The sequence below is a fragment of the Dendrobates tinctorius genome, unplaced genomic scaffold (assembly GCF_039654945.1).
Source record: "Dendrobates tinctorius isolate UK_male_01 unplaced genomic scaffold, ASM3965494v1 ptg000143l, whole genome shotgun sequence".
Taxonomy (NCBI): domain Eukaryota; kingdom Metazoa; phylum Chordata; class Amphibia; order Anura; family Dendrobatidae; genus Dendrobates; species Dendrobates tinctorius.
The window spans coordinates 21142395-21161498 of NW_027361810.1; the positions used below are offsets into that span (position 1 = coordinate 21142395).

At 41.8% G+C, this 19104-nt stretch overlaps 1 protein-coding gene across 4 annotated transcripts in view; it reads right to left on the reverse strand.

Annotated features, from left to right (window-relative positions):
• Positions 1-19104, reverse strand: part of ZEB2 (zinc finger E-box binding homeobox 2) — a 183506-nt gene that overhangs the window by 11788 nt on the left and 152614 nt on the right. For all 4 annotated transcript variants that reach the window (XM_073545579.1, XM_073545577.1, XM_073545578.1 and 1 more), the window contains 4 exons: positions 7856-7927; positions 3802-3990; positions 2883-3097; positions 298-406 (listed from right to left, as the gene is read on the reverse strand). In XM_073545579.1, the coding sequence (XP_073401680.1) occupies positions 298-406; positions 2883-3097; positions 3802-3990; positions 7856-7927 (585 nt within the window). The remainder of the gene's footprint in view (positions 1-297; positions 407-2882; positions 3098-3801; positions 3991-7855; positions 7928-19104) is intronic.

Consider the following 19104-nt stretch of genomic DNA (forward strand, 5'->3'; position numbering starts at 1 on the left):
AATAAATCAAATGTAACATAGGTTTATAAATATTAGAAAAATGTGGTTTGATGTATCAGTTTTTCTGTGTTTTTTTCATTATATTTTTTAACTTGATAGAAAATATTAACATTGGCTAGTTAACAGGTAACTTCTGTTAACTATTGTGTAATTAATTATTTTGGGGTAAGCTAAAAGTTAGTAAGACAACCCCACAAGGAATAGCTGAAATCTACCCAAAAAGTTTGTAAAAATTAGTCACATTTCATTAATAGAATTGTAAAAATTAGACTTATTTTCTATCAATAAAACACTTACCGCTATGTATTCGCAGGTGTTCTTTTAAATGGTGTTTGTACTTGAACGCCTTGCCACACTCTGTGCACTTGAACTTCCGATTGCTAGCTCCCTGGGTCAACAATTGGTGCTGTGGACAAACAAAAATTAAATTGTAAATTTAGTTTAAAAGTAGAGAAAAATCTGTAAAATACATTTTGTTCACCAACGAGTGTTTTCTTAACACAATAGGACACAATTAAAAAATAGAATAACATTTTTCAACAATTAACAACTCCAATTTGCAAGATGTCTAATAAATGTCTACATTTCCGGATTTATTCTTCTTTTTACATAGCATATGTGCTTTTTACTTTCATAAATTGCTGAAAGTAACAGGAGATGCATAATGCAGCCCCTGCAAAGAACAGATTGTGCCAAAAGAGGAAATCAGGTGTACGTTGAAAGCATTACAGAAATATATGAGTTGTGACAGAGAATGTTGAAATAACGTAGTGTCGATGCTCAAGGTATGTCAGTTAGCTTCAAGCAGTAAGGACACAAAAGCTTCACACAAAAAAAACCTCAGAAGCAGTATGACAACTGCTGGGGTGTACTGAGTCTTCCCACATTCCTAGTGAGACAGATGGTGTACACAGGACACAGGGAGGTTTGTTCAAACACCAGCAACCTTCAAAGATCAAGCCTAGCCCAACCCGTCGAGCGCCATTGAGGGACCACGGTTCATATGTTGCCGAGTTGCATAAACAAACAGCAACAGCTGCTTGTCCTCCCCCCATGGCCCTCAGAGGACCACTATAAACTTTAGTTGTGCCACTGTTAATATGATACAATCATTTTAATTTACTAATTGTAAATGCCACGAGCAAATGAGGGGACTTTTCAACACCAAAGCTTTCTATTCATACCGCGCCAACACAATCGTCATGTATGCATTTAAGGTTCAGCTATGGCACACGCTGATAAAATATGTAAATAGTGTTGACATGTTACAATTGTTTGACATCTATTGAATTTGCATTTTACACTTAAATATTCACAATTTAGCTTTGAAAATTTTGCAAAAATATCAGAATAATTGGAAAACAAAATTGCAAGACTTCTTAAAAATCTTACAGGTATTTTCTTTTTCTTTTTGTTCGGCTTTTAATGATGAAACTTTACAAACATTTAGCAATCATCTTAAGAACATCTCTCTAAACTTCTAAAAAAAATTATTGGCGGTACCGATAAATCATACCATCTTGAACTGGCAATGCTCAAAAAATAATGTCTATGGTGATAAAACTTCTTGTGATTACAAAATTTTTCAAATTTCATTATTTTCCCTAGAGTTGAGTGAATCTCCCAAAGTTTGATTCAGGGGGGAAATTTGATTTGCATTGAATAAATTTGAAGCTAATTGAATCAGGGTTAAAAATAATCTTATACCTGTCCTTCAATGAGCTCTTTTATCTTCTTTCTTCTAACTTTCTTTCTGCCAGGGTCTTCCATTCACTAGATCCCACACTCTCACTTGGGATGTGATGAACGTCATTCACGTGTGTGCTACGCGTGATGGCATGGGGCCTAGTGAATGGTAGATGCGGCCACAAGAAAGACAGAGGATAGCTCTTAGAAGATAGAAAAGCCGATAGGAGGTCCAGCAATGAGACAGCTACATGAGAGCCAAATTGCAAAAAGTTCAGATTCTTGTGAAACTGATTTTTTTTGTAAATTTTGTAGCAATGACATTGATTCACTCTTCTATACTAAGCAGCTACCGCATTATTACTACAGTGATAGATGTTAATTCATTGGTGCTAGATTTTTTTTTAATAGAGTTGGAAGAAATTCTAGTCTTGGCGTCTGTGTTGTTTACGTGTGATCATTTTGAGATTAAATATTTATATTTGAAAGTCAACCTTCTTGGGGTTACTTTTTTAATATTGACCAATCAAAGCTTACCCTATACCCGATTTAGAATGAAAACTAATGATTGGTTGCTTCATTTCTTTTGAAAACACACCCAGGCACACGCTAACATTAGAGATTAAAGCTTTGGCTCCAGCTTTTCTAGCAATGACAGCACATATTCCACTTACAACACTGTCATTGACATGCAGTCACATAATAACACAGATGTCTTAGCCCCATGACTCATTACGGAACAAGAAAATTCCACGCACATTATTATTTTTCATCATTTTTTCATCCAGGAGGACGAAGCGCATTTGGAAGTTAACGCTTGCTTTCTAACATTTTGCCGAATGACTAAAGAAAACCTTAACGACAGTAACTTCTCTTACATCCCGTTAATTAAAAATACCAATGTTTCATTCACCTTTTGAGCGGCATTAAAAAAACGTTAAACTAGAGTGAAGTTATCGTGCAAGTAAAATTTCTAAATTAGAAATTAACACACTCATTCGATCGTGAACATAAGACTATTAAATTATATTAGGAGACACCATCAAAAAATCATTTAGCCCTCAATTAAGGCTATTACCATTAAAAGATCTGCATCTTCAAAATGCCATGAAAAATTAATAATGATTGCCAATCAAAGCAATATAGTTTCTCTAAGGGGTAATTATAAAAAGAATCACTTAAAGCCAAACCCCCACCTGATCTCTCCCCGGCTTGTGCGTCACCATATGCCGCTCGAGTTGGGTGCGGTAGGCGAACGTATAGCTACAGAGAGGGCAGGAAAAGTTCTCCTCGTTCTTCTCATGGCGGTATTTGATGTGCTCCTTCAGTGACGTCAACCGCTTGTAGCCTCGGTCGCAATAGGGACAGGTCAGCAGCTGGGCAAAGGCATCTGGTGTTCCAGGTGGTAGGTCTACAGTGGAGATAAATGAGAAGGAGAGACAGGCCAAAAGGTCAGTTAATCAATGGCAGCTAATGGGCTCTTTGCCCAGTATGGATTTATGGCGGCAGCAGCGTATCATCATCTCACACCAGCCTCAACGCACTTCAATCCCCTCTATACACCCAGGAAATACTTGTATGATTCATTTCAAACTGCTATAGTAAATTAATTAAGTACTTGGCTCCTAACCTTTTACAGTCTGAAGAAGGTACAATGGACCCTGGCCTCTTTCAGGAGCTACAAATGGAGTACTCGTGTACAATTTCATCCTTGGCCTTTGGCTACATAGATCTTTTTCTTGTCTTTTCAGAAATTACAATTAGCCAGAGGAATTGTCACATTTCCCAGCATATGGGCATCTCGTTCTGTTATTATTTATGCTGGGAATTACCTGGAACACTTGCTCGTTATTAAATTTCAACACTAGTTAGGTTCAATTCATCCCAAGTTCCTAAAGCTCAGCAATTCCTGTCCTTCAAATGTTGAAGAAAAATGTTAGGAACTTGCAAACAGGACAGCATGAGCTTATTGAATGTTCAGCTCATGAAATTCCTGGCCCGTGCAGCTGTTGCCGAAATTTTAAGGTAAACACCACGCGGCCCATAATGCATGTACAATTGCAACAGCTGCAAAGGGTTCTCCTCAAAGTATCTAAAAATGAATCATGGCCTTACCATTCTCCTCCTGACCATTGGCCTCCGGTGTACCCAAACGACAAAGCTCTTCAGGGGCTTCTGGGTAAATAATTGCCGTATCACTACGATGCAAGTATTCTGCTATGCTAACGCCGTGCCCGTCGCCATCATCCATTTTTCTTTTGGTAAAATATTCTTCAAATTCCGAAGTGCAATTCGTGTTCTTCACTGTTGAAAGGAATCAGTATTAGAAGTTGTCAAAAGATATAATTTTCCGTCTATCAAAAGGTAGAAAATAAATGACAGTAATGGACAAATTGTGCATTTCCAGACTGAACGGTGATCAGAATCCACTTTATTTTGTGGGATTAAAGAAATGTCACCCATTATTACTCTCAGTGGTGAAAAAACATGCCCCGGGGATGAATGTTACTCGCTAACAGTCAAGTAGGATACACTTACGTAAATAAACACAACTAATGCTTAACAATGATGTCTTCTATAACTGGCATTCGCTGACCCATAGTGAAGTGCCAGAGCTGTTAACTTTGCCTGAAACCTCTGACCCCATTCCGATTCTTAACAGCTTACAAGTGGACTCTTAACGTAACAATATTGAGTAATTGCTGGCTGAATAAACAGTCTTATTGGTAGCGAAAACCTCACGGAGTGCACAATTAAAAAATGATAGAATGCACTGAAATATAGAGTACGCCGCGTTTTTATGTTTTTACCTTTTTATGAAACATATGTAATATTGTTAAAAGAAATAGATAACCATCTTTGTAATAGGAATTAAATGAATTATTTATTTATCATGCTTGCTTCTGTACCATGATATCCCGCAGCACTTTCCAGACATCACCATCACTTTCCCCATTGGGGTTCTCAATCTAAATTCCTATAGGAGGAATCCGGCAGAAAACCCCAAAAACACAAGGGGAAGATACAAATTCTTTTCTGATGTTGTCTTTGTTGGGATTTGAGCTCAGAACCCCACTGGAGCAAAGCAACAGTGCTAACCACTGAGGTACGTTGCTTTCCAAAAGATAAGGCTGGGTCCACATTGCGTTAGGGGGCTTCGTTTAACGCATCAGTTACATAGCGGCATTAACGCTATGAACGGATGCGTCAACGCACCCATAGACGGCCATAAGGTAGCGCATCGCTAATGCATGTCATAATCGGCATGCGTTGGCGATATGCCGTCATTCTGTGATGGGCCCTTGGACGCGGTCTGCAGTGTTCGAGGGTCCGTCACTGCTAGTGAGATGGAGCATCTGTGCTAGTGCAATCGCATAACGCGATCTTGTTAGGGAGTAGCATTAGCGCATCCATTTAACGCATGCGTTGAATGGACTGCTCTAGTGCAATATGAACCTGGCCTTAGAGTGGAGATTTTGGCTCATTGTAGAATGCATATGCGGCAGTTCTACGTTTGGTGTATTCTCCAGGACAAACCCCTGCAAGGGATGAGCAAAAAGTTTTGCTCTACCCTGGCTTGGCGTCCACTTAGGTACTCCATGGCAGCCAGACCAGGCACTGTGAACCTCCTTGGCCAGCACTCGAATGCCAGCCAAAAACATTTGCACCATCTTTGTCCAGCTGCCAGAGAATAGTGAAGTGGACATCAGTTCTAGGTGTGTGAATATATATATATATATATATATATATATATATACACACACCGAGGAGGGCATCAGCTTTAGGTAATTCTATTTAAATATACAATATATAGGGCTCCATTCACTTTAATGAGGCCTAAAAAGTATCTTTTTGGCATTTTTCAGGATGGTATAAGATGGTTTACCTCACTTTCATTGAAGGGGTTGTCCCGTGAGTACAAGTCATCATCACCTTGCCACAGGATAGGTAATAACTCATTGATCGGTGGTGGTCATACCGTGGGGATCCGATCCGCAGAACTTTTATACCTGGTAGATTGGAGCGGCAGTGCACATGCTCAACCTGTGCTCCATTCTCTCTCTTTGGGCTTCTGAGCGCTGCATTTGGCTTTTTCCATCATCCCCATAGGGAATGAATGGTGTAATGGTCGGTCTTCTGGTGTTCAGCTCCATTTTGTAACGGGTTAAAAGTTCCCCATCAGGGATAAAAAGTCTATTGGTGTGGGTCCCACCGGTCAGACACCCACCAATAGGACAGGTGATAACTTGTTTTCATTAGACAAATCCTTTTAAGGGGCTTTGTCGGCACAGAATGACTGTTCAAACTAAGTACAGGTGCTCGGTGCACCATGGTATGGCCAAAAATTTAAGAGCACCTTCTCAGCTACTTGTTTCCATCTAGCTGTGCCCGTCTGTGGCTATAACGCCAGAGCTATCAATCAAAGTATGGGGTGGAGATAAAAGGAAAACAAGTAGATAGGAAGGTGCGCTTATATGTTTGGCAGTACCAAGCACCGAGCGCCTGTGCTTGGTTTGAACAGTCATTCTGTGCGGACAGAGTCACTTCAAGGCCAGATTCACACATCCATGTTTCACAGTTCTAGTACATGCTATGATATATGGAACAAATAAGTGGTTGTCGATCTAGACTCATATAGGAGTCTCTCGATTTCAGACAGCCCATACATCACGGTCCATGTTTACACCAAAATAAGGCGCCATTTGGACATCCATTTTTTTTCCTGATCACTGTACTGGATCCGATTTTCAATTTTGGCCCGTATGTCGACTTTTACCATCAGTATGGTATCAGTTTTTTTCTTGGATGGCTCCGTGACTCCTCAGATCAAAGACGGACATGACGCCAATTATTTATTTTTTTCATTAAAGACTCACGGTTGTAATAAACACAGACATGTGAACAGCCCCATAGACAATAATGGGTATGACTTCTTTCTATAAAAACCACGGATAGATCACACATGTGGAAAAATCGGACCTCTGAGTGACCCTTTAAGGAAAGCGCCTTCCCATACAGCAGCCCTTTGCAAAATAAAGTGTAGCACACAGGATAGGGTTTATACAGTTGCATTTAATGGCCGACATTTGCCATACTATGCGTTTTCAGCTGCACCTTCCCTCAGTGGTAGACGCTGCGCTGGGAAATTTTTCTGGCGTATACCTCCGAAGAATGGTATAAAACCTTACAAAAAACAACCGGAAGTCTCCATCTTACAAAGGCCTGTATTCTTATTGTCACATGCACCTTATCTACGGCATATGCCACTATGGTGCATCACAAAAAACAAGAGGGGCGCAAATCTTATGATATCAACCATCAGGATTTAAAGGCTATGACGACTCAAACAACGGATGTGTCACCTAAAGTATTATGGCTTCCTTCCTTACACATGGAGTTGTTATGAAGGATATTTTTTTTTTTTGCCATCAGGCCTAATTTCATTGGTAAATATCACCTTAGGTGCCATATAAAAAATGAGAAACTGTTGCCCATAGCAACCTGTTAATTTCCAATTTCTAAACCTGACTGGGAATCTGAATGGTTGCTACAGGTTAATCTATACAAATCAGTGACACAAATAAGCCAATCAGATTCTTTCTTCCATCCTGTACCATTCCTTTGCGGAATGTGAGCTGGAGTCTGATTGGTTGGTGCAGGTGAGGCCTCCATCTTGTTTTATATAGGAGGCTTGTTATGGTTGTGTTTAGCAACCAATTGTATTCCAGTTTTCAATTTTCAAAGGCCACCTGATTGGTTGCTAAGAGCAGCTTAGCAACTCAACGTGAGGCCCAAGCTATACAATCAGTGACATAAATAAACCAATCAGATTATGTCTTTCATCTTGTAACCTTCCTATGCAGAATGTGAGCTGGAATCTGATTGGTTGGTGCAGGTGAGGCCTCCATCTTGTCTTGTATATGAGGCCTGTTAAGGTTGTGTTTGGCAACCAATCACATTCCAGTTCTCATTTTTCAAAGGCCACCTGATTGGTTGCTAAAAGCAGCTTAACAACTCAATGTGAGGCCTAAGCTAAACAATTCAATGACATAAATAAACCAATCAGATTCTTTCTTACATCCTGCACCCTTCCTTTACAGAATATGAGCTGGAATATGATTGGTTACAACATCCTCCTGAATATTTAGCGAAATCATGTATTATTTACCTGTACCATTGTTCATAGTGGTGGCATGAGTGACTTCTGGCCCCATACAGTCATAGTCGCCCTTCATTTCATCTGCAAAATAAAAAAAAATATAAAAAAATTGACCATTTAAACTAAATATCACATGTCTGCATTATTAAACACTGGGATACAATAATATGGGGATGTAATATGGATTTGGAGTCTGTGTTTTTGCAAGGGGCGGTCTTTATTCCGAAATGAGGTTTATGAAGTGTTTAGGGGAAGGTGTTGGGTTAATCCGACCCTCAGTCACTCCGACGCTTCCGGCTTGTCACAACTTGTATTTCCAGCGCGCCGAGTCTGACGCCGCCGACACCTTGTAATAATCCCCCAGCCGGGGCACTAATGTGCGAGGGAGCTGCGACTGGGAAGAACAATCTTCATACGTGTGATCCGGGAACATGCGTGGAGAACTCTCGAAGATACAAGGGCCACTTACTGCTGGATAAAGACACTCACTCGCCTATTGTGGCCCTTTTATTTCGCTTCCGTCTATTGAGGGTGCGGAAACGTCCACATTTAACGAGCGACCTGCTCTTTATCCTTCATATTTAGACGATGTTGTTCCTTATGTCATTATTACCGATGTAGCAGAGATGAGTTTGTCATTGAGTGCAACTCCGTATTATTTATGGCTTTACATGGGACTTCAGGCGAACCTAAAGCATCACCTTAATCCAACTATAATGATAAATTCAGCGTAGCTCCTCTGCATATATACTGTCCATATTTATCAGACATAGCAGAGATGAGGTAGTCGCTAGGCCCTTATTAATGTAAAACTGCGTGTTATCTGTCGCTTTATATCAGATTGAGTTATTACAGCAATGCTGAGCCAGACCTCACCAACCAAGTCAGCTCAGCTCTGTGTCTATATACTCCAAGATTGTGAGATATAGCTGAGATGAGCTTGTCATGTGGAACTCTTAGGATATCAAGATCTGTTAGCTGTGGCTTTACATGGGACTGCATTATCTCTGTTATCATAGTGGTCAAGCTACAGTATGCTGCTCTATCACAGCTCACGTGTAGCAGAGCTGAATTTGTCACTTCAAAACTTATCTATGGTTTTCTCCAGAAGTAACAAAATGAGTTACTGTTAAGCAAGATGGAGCAGTGCAATGACAAATTCACCTCAATTCCAAATCTTTCTTTCTATCTATCTATCTATCTATCTATCTATCTATCTATCTATCTATCTATCTATCTATCTATCTATCATCTGTCTATATATCTATTATCTAATATCTATCTATCTATTATCTATCTATTATCTATCATCTATCACATCTCATATTTATCTATATATTATCTACCATCTATCTATCTATCTATCTATCTATCTATTATCTAATATCTATCTATCCATCTTTACAATGTGAAGCAAAAAAAGGAGAAATATGCAGCACTCACCGATATAGCTGAAAAACTGTGCATCTTTATTTCACATAAATTCCATCAATAGATATGTGGACATGCAGGACGTTAGAGGAATGCTAGGGGAGGGAGGTGCCGGACAACGGCCGTTTAGCGATTACTCGCTTCTACGGGTCTTCTATCCGTCTTTACATCTACCTAAGATCTATCTATCATCCATCTCATCTCATCTCATCTCTATCTATCTATCTATCTATCTATCTATCTATCTATCTATCATCTATCTATTATCTATCTATCTATCATCTATCTATTATCTATCTATCTATCCATCTTTACATCTATTTATTATCGATTTATTATCTATATCTATCTATTATCTATCTCATAATTATCCATCTTTACATCTATCAATCTATTATATATCTATCTATTATCTATCTATCTATCTATCTATCTATCTATCTATCTATCTATCTTTCTCTCCTGAAAGCCATCGGCGAAAAGTATGTCAGAAATATGCTGTTGGTGCGAGGTCTTCATGTATGGTAGATATCTGCCTCTGATTATTCATTACTGATGTATTCATTTTGCCTACTATGCTTTCCTTCACTTATTATTACTTATTGTTATTGAAGCATATAGAGCTACCAGGTTTTACTCTCTAACTATTGAAGCACTATGCACTTCATACATGTATACCTTCAATTATTAGCTCTATGGCAGCATATGCACTCTATCTATACAAGAAATCGCATGGGATATGTATATATATTGTACTGAGAACCAACCGCTAGATATTATACCTCTCACCATCTGATGTACTTACTGTTTTTAATTTATCTGTTGATGAAACTTCCCCTTTCTCTTTTCCATTATGCTTTTATAGTTATCTAATAAAGATTATTATTCATATTTAAATTAGCTTTTGGCTATGCATCTCTATGTAGGATGGTAAATATTGTGCAAGGTTGTCAAATGCGGCAGTGATGAGCTTGTCGCTTGTTAAGATATCAGCATGTGTTATCTGTGGCTTTACATGGGACTGCATTATCTGTGTTATCACAACGCTCAAACCATGCAGTTCTGTGGTATCTCAGATCTTGCAGAGTTTGGTTTCTACATGAGTTGAAAGTTCAATTACAAATTCAAATCTGCTGCATCTATATATATTTATATGGCTTGTAATGATTTTCTTTCCAATATATATATATATATATATATATATATATATTTGTCATGTTACCACCTGCCTCCTAGAGTTCCGTTAGGTTAGAAGGTTCGGATTGGATCCCATTGTGAGAAACCATCGTAGTGATGGTGGTGGGTGGTGGCGATGGCGACAGAACATTTCTCTACAGAGAAATTGAAAACATCTCACCCACCTCCTTCTGCTGCTGTCATGTCACAGCACAATAACAGGCTCCAATTACAACATGGAAACCAAAAAAATATACAAAAAAAAAGTCTGAATCCTTCCCCTCGTGACCATTATGCATTATTAATAAAATGCGGGATTGTTGACGCGACTGTAACAATATTTTTACTGCATCATTTTCGCTGCTGCAAATATTTCCTCCTCTGATATTTGCGGGGTAACAATACTTTGGGACAATATGTCACTTTTTTTCCTTTGATGACTCAGATAATACACAGCCCCCTATTTCATCTCCATTTTCCATCCATATGATGGCATATCGATATTCCTACACTGTAATCCACTTAGCAGAAGTGCAACTATAGCGGGTGCAGGGGTAGCACTTGCCCCCCTCAAGGGGCGTATAAGAAGACTAGTATTATTAAACTCCCGATAGTTGGGGGCCTTGATAGAGATTTTCCATTGGGGCCCTCAAACTTCAAATTATGCCACTGCCTCTTAGTTATGTACTTATTTATTTTACTCAATTTTCTAGCACCATTATATTCTGCAACGCTTTACAGACATCATCATCACTGTCCCCATCGGGGCTCTCAATCTAGATTCCCTGTCAGTATGTCTTTGGAGTGTCGGAGGAAACCGGAAAACCCGTAGGAAACCCACGCAAACACGGAGAGAACATACAAACTCCTTGCAGTTATAACTTATGTGGCTTTTACAGTCTTGTTGGTAGGACTAGCTGAAGAGCCCGGCATTGCCCGGGCATAGTAACTAACTGCCGTCCCACTCTCTTCATCCGCAGCCCCACTCTCCACTCGCCGTCCCTTGCTCTCCCTCCACAACTCAAGCTCTCCACCCGCCATCCTGCATTCTCCCTCAGCAACCCTGCTCTCCATCCACCGTCCCGCTCTCTCCCTTCACAGCCCCTGTCTCCACTAGCGGTCCCGCTCTCTCCCTCAACAGTCATGCTTTCGCTCCGCAGCCCCGCTGTCTCCCTCCGCAGCCCAGCTCTCCATCCACGGCCACGTTCTCTCCTTCCACAGCCCCACTCTCCAATCGCCATCCCGCATTCTCCCTCCACAGCCCCGTTTTCTCCCTCAGCAGCTCCTGTCTCCACTGGCCGTCCGGCTCTCTCCCTCCACAGCCCCTGTCTTCTCTGGCCATCCCACTCTCTCCCTCAGCAGCCCAGCTCTCCACCCGCATCCAGCTCTCACCCTTAACAGCCCCTCTCTCCACCCACCATCACGCTCTCCCTCCACAACCCCGCTCTTTCCCTCCACAGCCCAGCTCTCCATGCGCCGTCCCACTCTATTCCTGTGCAGCCCCGCTCTCCATCCGTGTCCCGATCTCCCTCCACAGCCCCGCTCTCTCCCTCCACAGCCCTGCTCTCCATGCGCCATCCCGTTCTATCCCTCCGCAGCCCTACTCTCCATCCATGTCCCGCTCTCTCCCTTACAGCTTTGCTCTCCATCCGCCTCCCGCATTTTCCCTCTGCAACCCCACTCTCCAGCTGCCAGTGGGCGGTGCTATGTACTTTAGAGTGGTTTGGCTTGATACATACACACACACATACATACACTCAGCTTTATATGTAGAGATATGCCATCACTTTATGATTAGAACAGATCTGGAACCCGCACAATCCTGGGAATAAATGGCATGAAGAATTGCACAATAGTGCCCCTGATGCGTGCTGTGCAGGACATTCCAGCACAGCCCCATCTAAATTAACGGTAACAGCGGTGGTTCCCTGCACAGCCTGGTGACCTGGAGCACCACTGGTTTTATTTGGTGGGGATCTCAGGGGTACCAAATTATAATATAATACAGCCCCTAGTACCTTCTTTCTCCCGTACTCATGAAGAGTCTAGGAAGCTGACATATGTGTAGCTATTCGCTAGAGACGTTCTGTGACAAAAGAACCAACAATGGGGTCGCCAAAGACTTTGTTTCCCTAAGATAGCATGGCATGATCAAATGCTGACTGCTACAACTCTTCAACATACAGCACCACAAATCTCATCTTCCCGAATACATGTAAATATGAGTTTATTTTGAAGTGACAGCAGAATTTTTCAGGTTTTGCAGCCATGGCTAGTTTGTAGCAAAGGTCAAAGTATATATTATTCTGCAAAGCCACTGTTACATTTTTTTGAGTCTGCCATATGGCACAATACAATGCACTACCTGTGCATTTACAACAGAGCACTGCCACAACATACAAACTGGTAACCCAATCAGCTCTGCTACATCCTATGTATATCTAATGTGCTTCTTGGGAAGTCATGTCTCTGTAGTTCCAGGAAAGTCCTGTTTCCGCATATACCTGTCAATACACACCCAGAGCGGACAGCGCAAGGTAAGACGTAGCTGTCTCCAACCCTGCTCCTGAGATCTGTATTTCAGGGCATACGGCGGAGTTAACCGGCCCGCTTCTGATATTTATATCAATCTCTGCAAGTAATTAGATCAAGGTATTTCCGAGAAGGTTGTCGCTGAGAATAAATATAGCTATTGTGTATCCAGCTCCCCTACTCTACTCATGTGATTCTCCTGGTAGCAGTCACAAGATTCCCATCTGAGGGCACACGGGCTCAGCCGCCCAAGAAAACCATTTGTAGAATTTTTTTTTTTTTTTCCTCTTTTTGCATAATACTGGTAATTTTTCAAGATTTTATTTTATTTCCTTCCTTATTTTACATGCGAATAAGTAAAGAGAAGTTCATGGGTTTGGAAAATTTCCAACTTATAAACTATTCCGTCCTCAAACCATATGCGAGCTTAGCCTAAGGCCTCATTCAGACTCAGATGTCCGTTTTTCACGCTCGTGTTTTTTTTTTTATTAACCGAGCGCTGTTCACATGTCCTTGTTTTTTGCAGACCACGAAAAAAAAAATATGGAGATTTCCATGTTTTGATCCGAGTCATAAATCAATCTCATCCATTTAAAACAATGTGTCCATGAAAAAAAACCAAAAACATAAACCACACGGATGGTACTGTTTTTGCTGTTTAATGCATAGAAGATCGGAATTTTATTTTAGTTTTTTATTTTGCATATAAGAAAAATGGATGCCGCCCTGATGGTAAAAATGGGCACAGGAAGCACAAAAAAGGATGAAAATCCGATCCAGCAAAATTGATAGAAAAAGGCCATTTATTTCACATATGTAAAAAAAAATACCTGGACATCTGAATGAGGACTTAGTTTGTGACGTCATTCGTCATGATTAAGAATTAGAGGGGTACTCTCACCATAGACTCTAATATCAGAGCCCAACTGCACGACAGGGGGCTGTAATCCACTTATGTCTCGTCCATAAGGCCATTGTATACAGAGGACATGGCCCTACAAATACCGCAATGTATTCCCTGCATCTCAATAAAGATGTATCAACTAAACCCAGGATTCCTACCAATCACAAGAACGGAGGTCCCAACATCCCAAATGTGAATGGAGCGGCAGTGAGCATGTGCGACCACTGCTTCATTCACGGTCTATAGAAGGAATGATCACTACTGTACCATTCACACGGAGTACTTTGGACCCCCATTCTCAAGATCTGTAGCCAGATCTCCAACGTCCCCACATTTATGACCAATCTGAGGTTCAGTGACGGATTTTGTTTATGGGGCAACCCCTTTAAAGGGGTATTCTTTTAAGGACAAGCTATTGTCGTAGGATAGGCATTAAATTCTTGGTCCCTGGGGGTTCTGCAGCCGGGACCACCACAATCCTAATACTGCAATCCTAATACTAGAGTTCTACAGAGTTCTACAGTGCCCCTTATGGATGAAAAGGGGGTCAAGCATTAGCATCACAGCTCAATTATTTGTCTAAATACTGCCCGCTAGTGCTGCAACCCCTAAGATCATCCCCAGGGGTCTGTATTTTAAACCATATATTTGCGCTCATCTTTCTATCGCTTAAAGAAGACCTGTCTCTTGCTCTCCAAAAAATCAAGTTAAATACCTTGTAAAAATCCCTGAGCTTCACTGCTTCTGCAGCTCTTTTGTGATTTGCTCTGCATCGCTCCATTGCAGAGATATTCACATTTGTTGCTTTTGGAGCGCTATATGTGAAATCTCTTCTTGCAGTGCAACTGGGATTTACTTGAGAATTTTCTCTGGGAGCGTGCACTTTGACTACTCCATCCCAAGCACTGCCAATCACAGCTCGGGAGTGTCTCAGACTGCTAGACTTCTAGATTATCCGCTGAACTGCGATTGGCAGCATTTGAGAGGGAAGTGTAAAAGTGCACATCCCACAGAGAAGACCCTGAAGAAGCGCCCAACTGCACTACAAGCAGAGATTTCACATGCTGTACTTCAAAAGCAAAAAAATGTGAATATCTCTGCATTGGAGCAACGCAGCACCAAATGCAAAAAATCAGTATAATCGGGGGATCTCAGTGATTTCTCAATATTTTGGAGCAAGTGACAGGTCGTCTTTGAACTGTAAGTAGTGAAGACAGTCATAAGTGCAAAATCAAGCAGCGAGGATAAAAATGGTCTTATGAAAAATAAACTTTCTATAGGACTTAAATTGATATATTCCATCTCCAAAAGGGAGGTAAATTGATCTGCTTCGCCGCCCGTCCCCATGCAGTGTGAATTCTGCCGGACACTCATAGGATTAGTCTTCACTGCATTACTTCACTTCACAGGTGATGAGCTTGTGGCATGCGGGAATTACAGAGAATTCACGCGGGCTCCGGCCTTTTACCCCCTAACGTGTGCAAGCTGGGAATCACAGAGTTAAAAGCACAGGGTTCTTTTGCCTATAAATACAAGCCTAATTTACAACCCTATAGGGGAATTTCTTTTGACCTTTACGCCAGTTTTAAGGCATACAAAAAGTACAATTTTTGGGTACAAATATTTTGTAACTTTTATCTTTTTTTGCGCCAACTCCCATACATTTCTGAGTCTTAGAAGGAGCGGCGGTCCATCAGCTTCTCTCTAATTTACCCCAGAATGTGGCATAAATTGTAGCAGAAATCTATTCCTTCTCATAGTTGGGTTCAATTTCCTATTCTGCAACATGGATCCAAAAGATGATCCCAATGTCTTAAGACGTTTGTGCCTCTTAATTAATTTGGCGGACTTTACCCACACATATGGTATGTGTGCATGGGCCTTTACCCTTTCTTTACCAGACTGTTCAGTTTGCAGTAGATGTGGTTGCGAGTGTTGGGCTTGGACCAACTGTGATAGTATAGGTTGTGGAAGCTAAGGGTACTATATGGGCATATTTAAAGGGAACCTATTTTTGCATATGTAGGTTGTGGTATGGCTGTATGGGTGCTGCCACCCACAAATAAAAATTATACTTTTTTTTTGTAGCACTCCCATGTGGCAGTTGTGAGACATCTAGTGTAGAAGCCATCTTCAAATCAGTCTGAAAGTGCGGGTCATTTCGTTTGAAGCAAGAAGTCCAAGAGTATTAAAGGGATTGTCCTGGACTTTAACATTGATGACTTATCCTGAAGATAGGTCATCAATGTCTGATCGGTGGGGGTGCAACATTGGCACTAGAGTTGAGCGTATATCTTCAGTTCCCCGCTTATTAGGCAAGCTATAGCGCTTGCCGAACCGAATAAGCTACAGCGGGAACCCAGCTTCCTGGATCACGCCGGCTGAACAGCTGATCGGCGCCGCAGCTGCATGTGTGGAGACTGTGTCACTGTCACAGCACATGCATGGACAGCCTGTGTGTTGGGCTCTCCATGCATGTGCTGTGACTGTCACACAGCCGTGACACATGCAGCTGCGGCGGCGATCAGATGTTCAGCCGCCGCGATCCAGGAACCTGGATTCCCCTTGTAGCTTATTCAGCAAGCACTATAACTTGCCGAATAAGCAGGGAGCCAAAGATATTCGCTCAACTCTAATTGGCACCACCTCCGATAAGCTGTTTCTAATGTCATCCAGAACTGCTCAGTTGCGGAGCTGCATAGCACTGTATATTGGTTGTGGCTGGGTACTGCACATCCACCTCCTACAGTATTCAAATCAATAGGGGGAGGATGTGCGGTACCTGGCCGTGGCCACTACTTCGACAGAGCTGTGCATCTCTGCAACTGAACAGTTCCAACGCTACCGACTGCGGACATTATGGCGACAGAGCTGTGCTGTGCATCTCCGCAACTGAACATTTCCAGCTGCTACCGACCACGGCCACTACATCGACAGCTGTGCTGTGCATCTCCGAAACTGAGCAGTTCCGGATGCTACCGATCACAGCCACTACATTGACAGAGCTGTGCATGTCCGCAACTGAGAAGTTCTGGCCGCTATCGACCGCGGCCAATATGTCGACAGAGCTGTGCTGTGCATCTCTGCAACTGAACAGTTAAAGCAACTACTGACCATGGCCACTACATCAACAGCTGTGCTGTGCATCTCCAAAACTGAGCTGTTCCAGATGCTACCGATCACGGCCACTACATTGACAGAGCTGTGCATCTCTGCAACTGACAAGTTCTGGCCGCTATCGACACTGAGGGTGCCAATCACACATTGATGACCTATCCAGTGCACTTCCAGCCTTGTTTGAGTGTAAGGGTACCGTTACACTTAGCGACGCTCCAGCGATCCAGACAACGATACGACCCGGTAAGGAGCGCTGGTGCGTCGCTACATGGTCGCTAGTAAGCTGTCAAACAGGCAGATCAACTCAACGACGCAGCAATGATCTGGCGATCCGTATAACGACCTCGGCGGTTGTTGGTACCTTGTCACACAGCAGCTATTCTGACGCATGAGTTCTGCGTCACCAACGAGGTCGCTCGTCGGTGTCAAACACAGCGATGCATGCTGGCCAGCGAGATGCCAACGATCAAAAAATGGCCCAGGACATTTGAGCACAATCAGTAAGATCGCAGCGGGGGGGCCGGTCGCCGCTATGTGTCACACGTAGTGAGATCGCTGTTGCGTCACAAAATCGGTGACGTTTCAGCGATCTCGCTAACGATCTCGTTATGTGAGACAGGGCCTTAACTTCTACGCTAGATATCTAATGACTTTCACAACTGATCTCTACAAAAGAAAATATTTTTTATTGTTGGGCAAACTTCTCTATAGCCCTACCACTGCTTACATCTAGTTAAAGGGAAGAGTGATTGTGATCCACTCTGGCTATAGATTGATTTCTATTGCAGCTGTAAAAGAAAAGTTTTACCCAACTTTTAGGCCTCGACAGGTGTGCGAGGAACAAGCTGGGAAAAGTGAAATTGCGCCTTATGGTTTTTTTCTTTTTAAGGTCGCGGTGTATTTATTTTGAAAACAAGAGGAAAAGTTAGCATTTTCCTGTCGCCCTTGGGGATAAAGGTTTGTGAAAATAAAGCATACTTTCCCCCCCTCCGGCGGAGGAATCCTTGTCTAAGCAGAATGCGGTCCCAATGCAGGTGATTTATTTAAGCGGATGATGATAATGATGTCATGCTGCATTTCAGCACACGGCGTCCACCCTATTGTGGGACCATGGAATGTCAAGGACAATTGCTAGCACAAAACTTTGATTGTGCCTGAACCGGAAAAGGCACAGTAAGAAGTCTACAGGCCTCTTCAGTTCAAACCCTACATCCTGCAGACAAAAAGGAGAAAGTATGGCAGTGTAAGCAAAGGAGAAGGGCTTATCTCACAGAAAAACTATGCACAGAGGTGCCACGCTAGACAGACAGGCACCAGGGATAAAACACCACTGAAACAGCCTACAATCGTTGTCTAGAGTCGTTGTTTTGGGGTTTTTTTTTTTTTTAAACAATAAATATGTAAAAAGAAAGAAAAAGAAAAAAAAAATTATCAGAAGAGGAAAAAAAAAAATTGTGTTATCTGCCTGTCAGGATAAACACTGGCCTGATTGCAAGGGAGAATGGGAGGAACAACAATCTTTTTTCATTTAGACATCAAGGCACCACATCCCAGCACTACAGAACAATAAAAAAAACCCGATAAATCATTACCAGTCATTAGGAGCAGACAGGTAAAAAGCAAAAGTATCTCCCCTGCCCTCCTAGAATAGTAAAATAAAATTATGGATGTAGACATTGCCGAGCAGCTGAAAACCAGGCTGGACCCGAAAAACGTCCCAGGAAAGTTAACCGTTGAAAGCAAAGGAAAAAAAATGAATTAGAAAAAAACTAATAAAAAAAAAAAGAAATATTAAATTCAGTTTTTTATGTTGGAAATGAGCATGATTGTTTTAGGGAGTATATCCATCACATGTAGCAGAGCTGAGTTTATTGTTTAACCCTTTTAACCATTTTGACAAGTAAAGGTTTAATGGTGGGAAGGGGGGAATAGGTTTTGGGGGGGGGGGGGAGGTGATTTTCAATTTTGCAATGAAGCCTTGTTCCAAATGACCGACTCAGCTCTGATACATCACTGATAATACAAGCCTATATGCGCACATTTTCTTCAATGAGTGCAAGCAGCTGTAGCAGGGCTGAGTGTGTTATTTAACTCTATG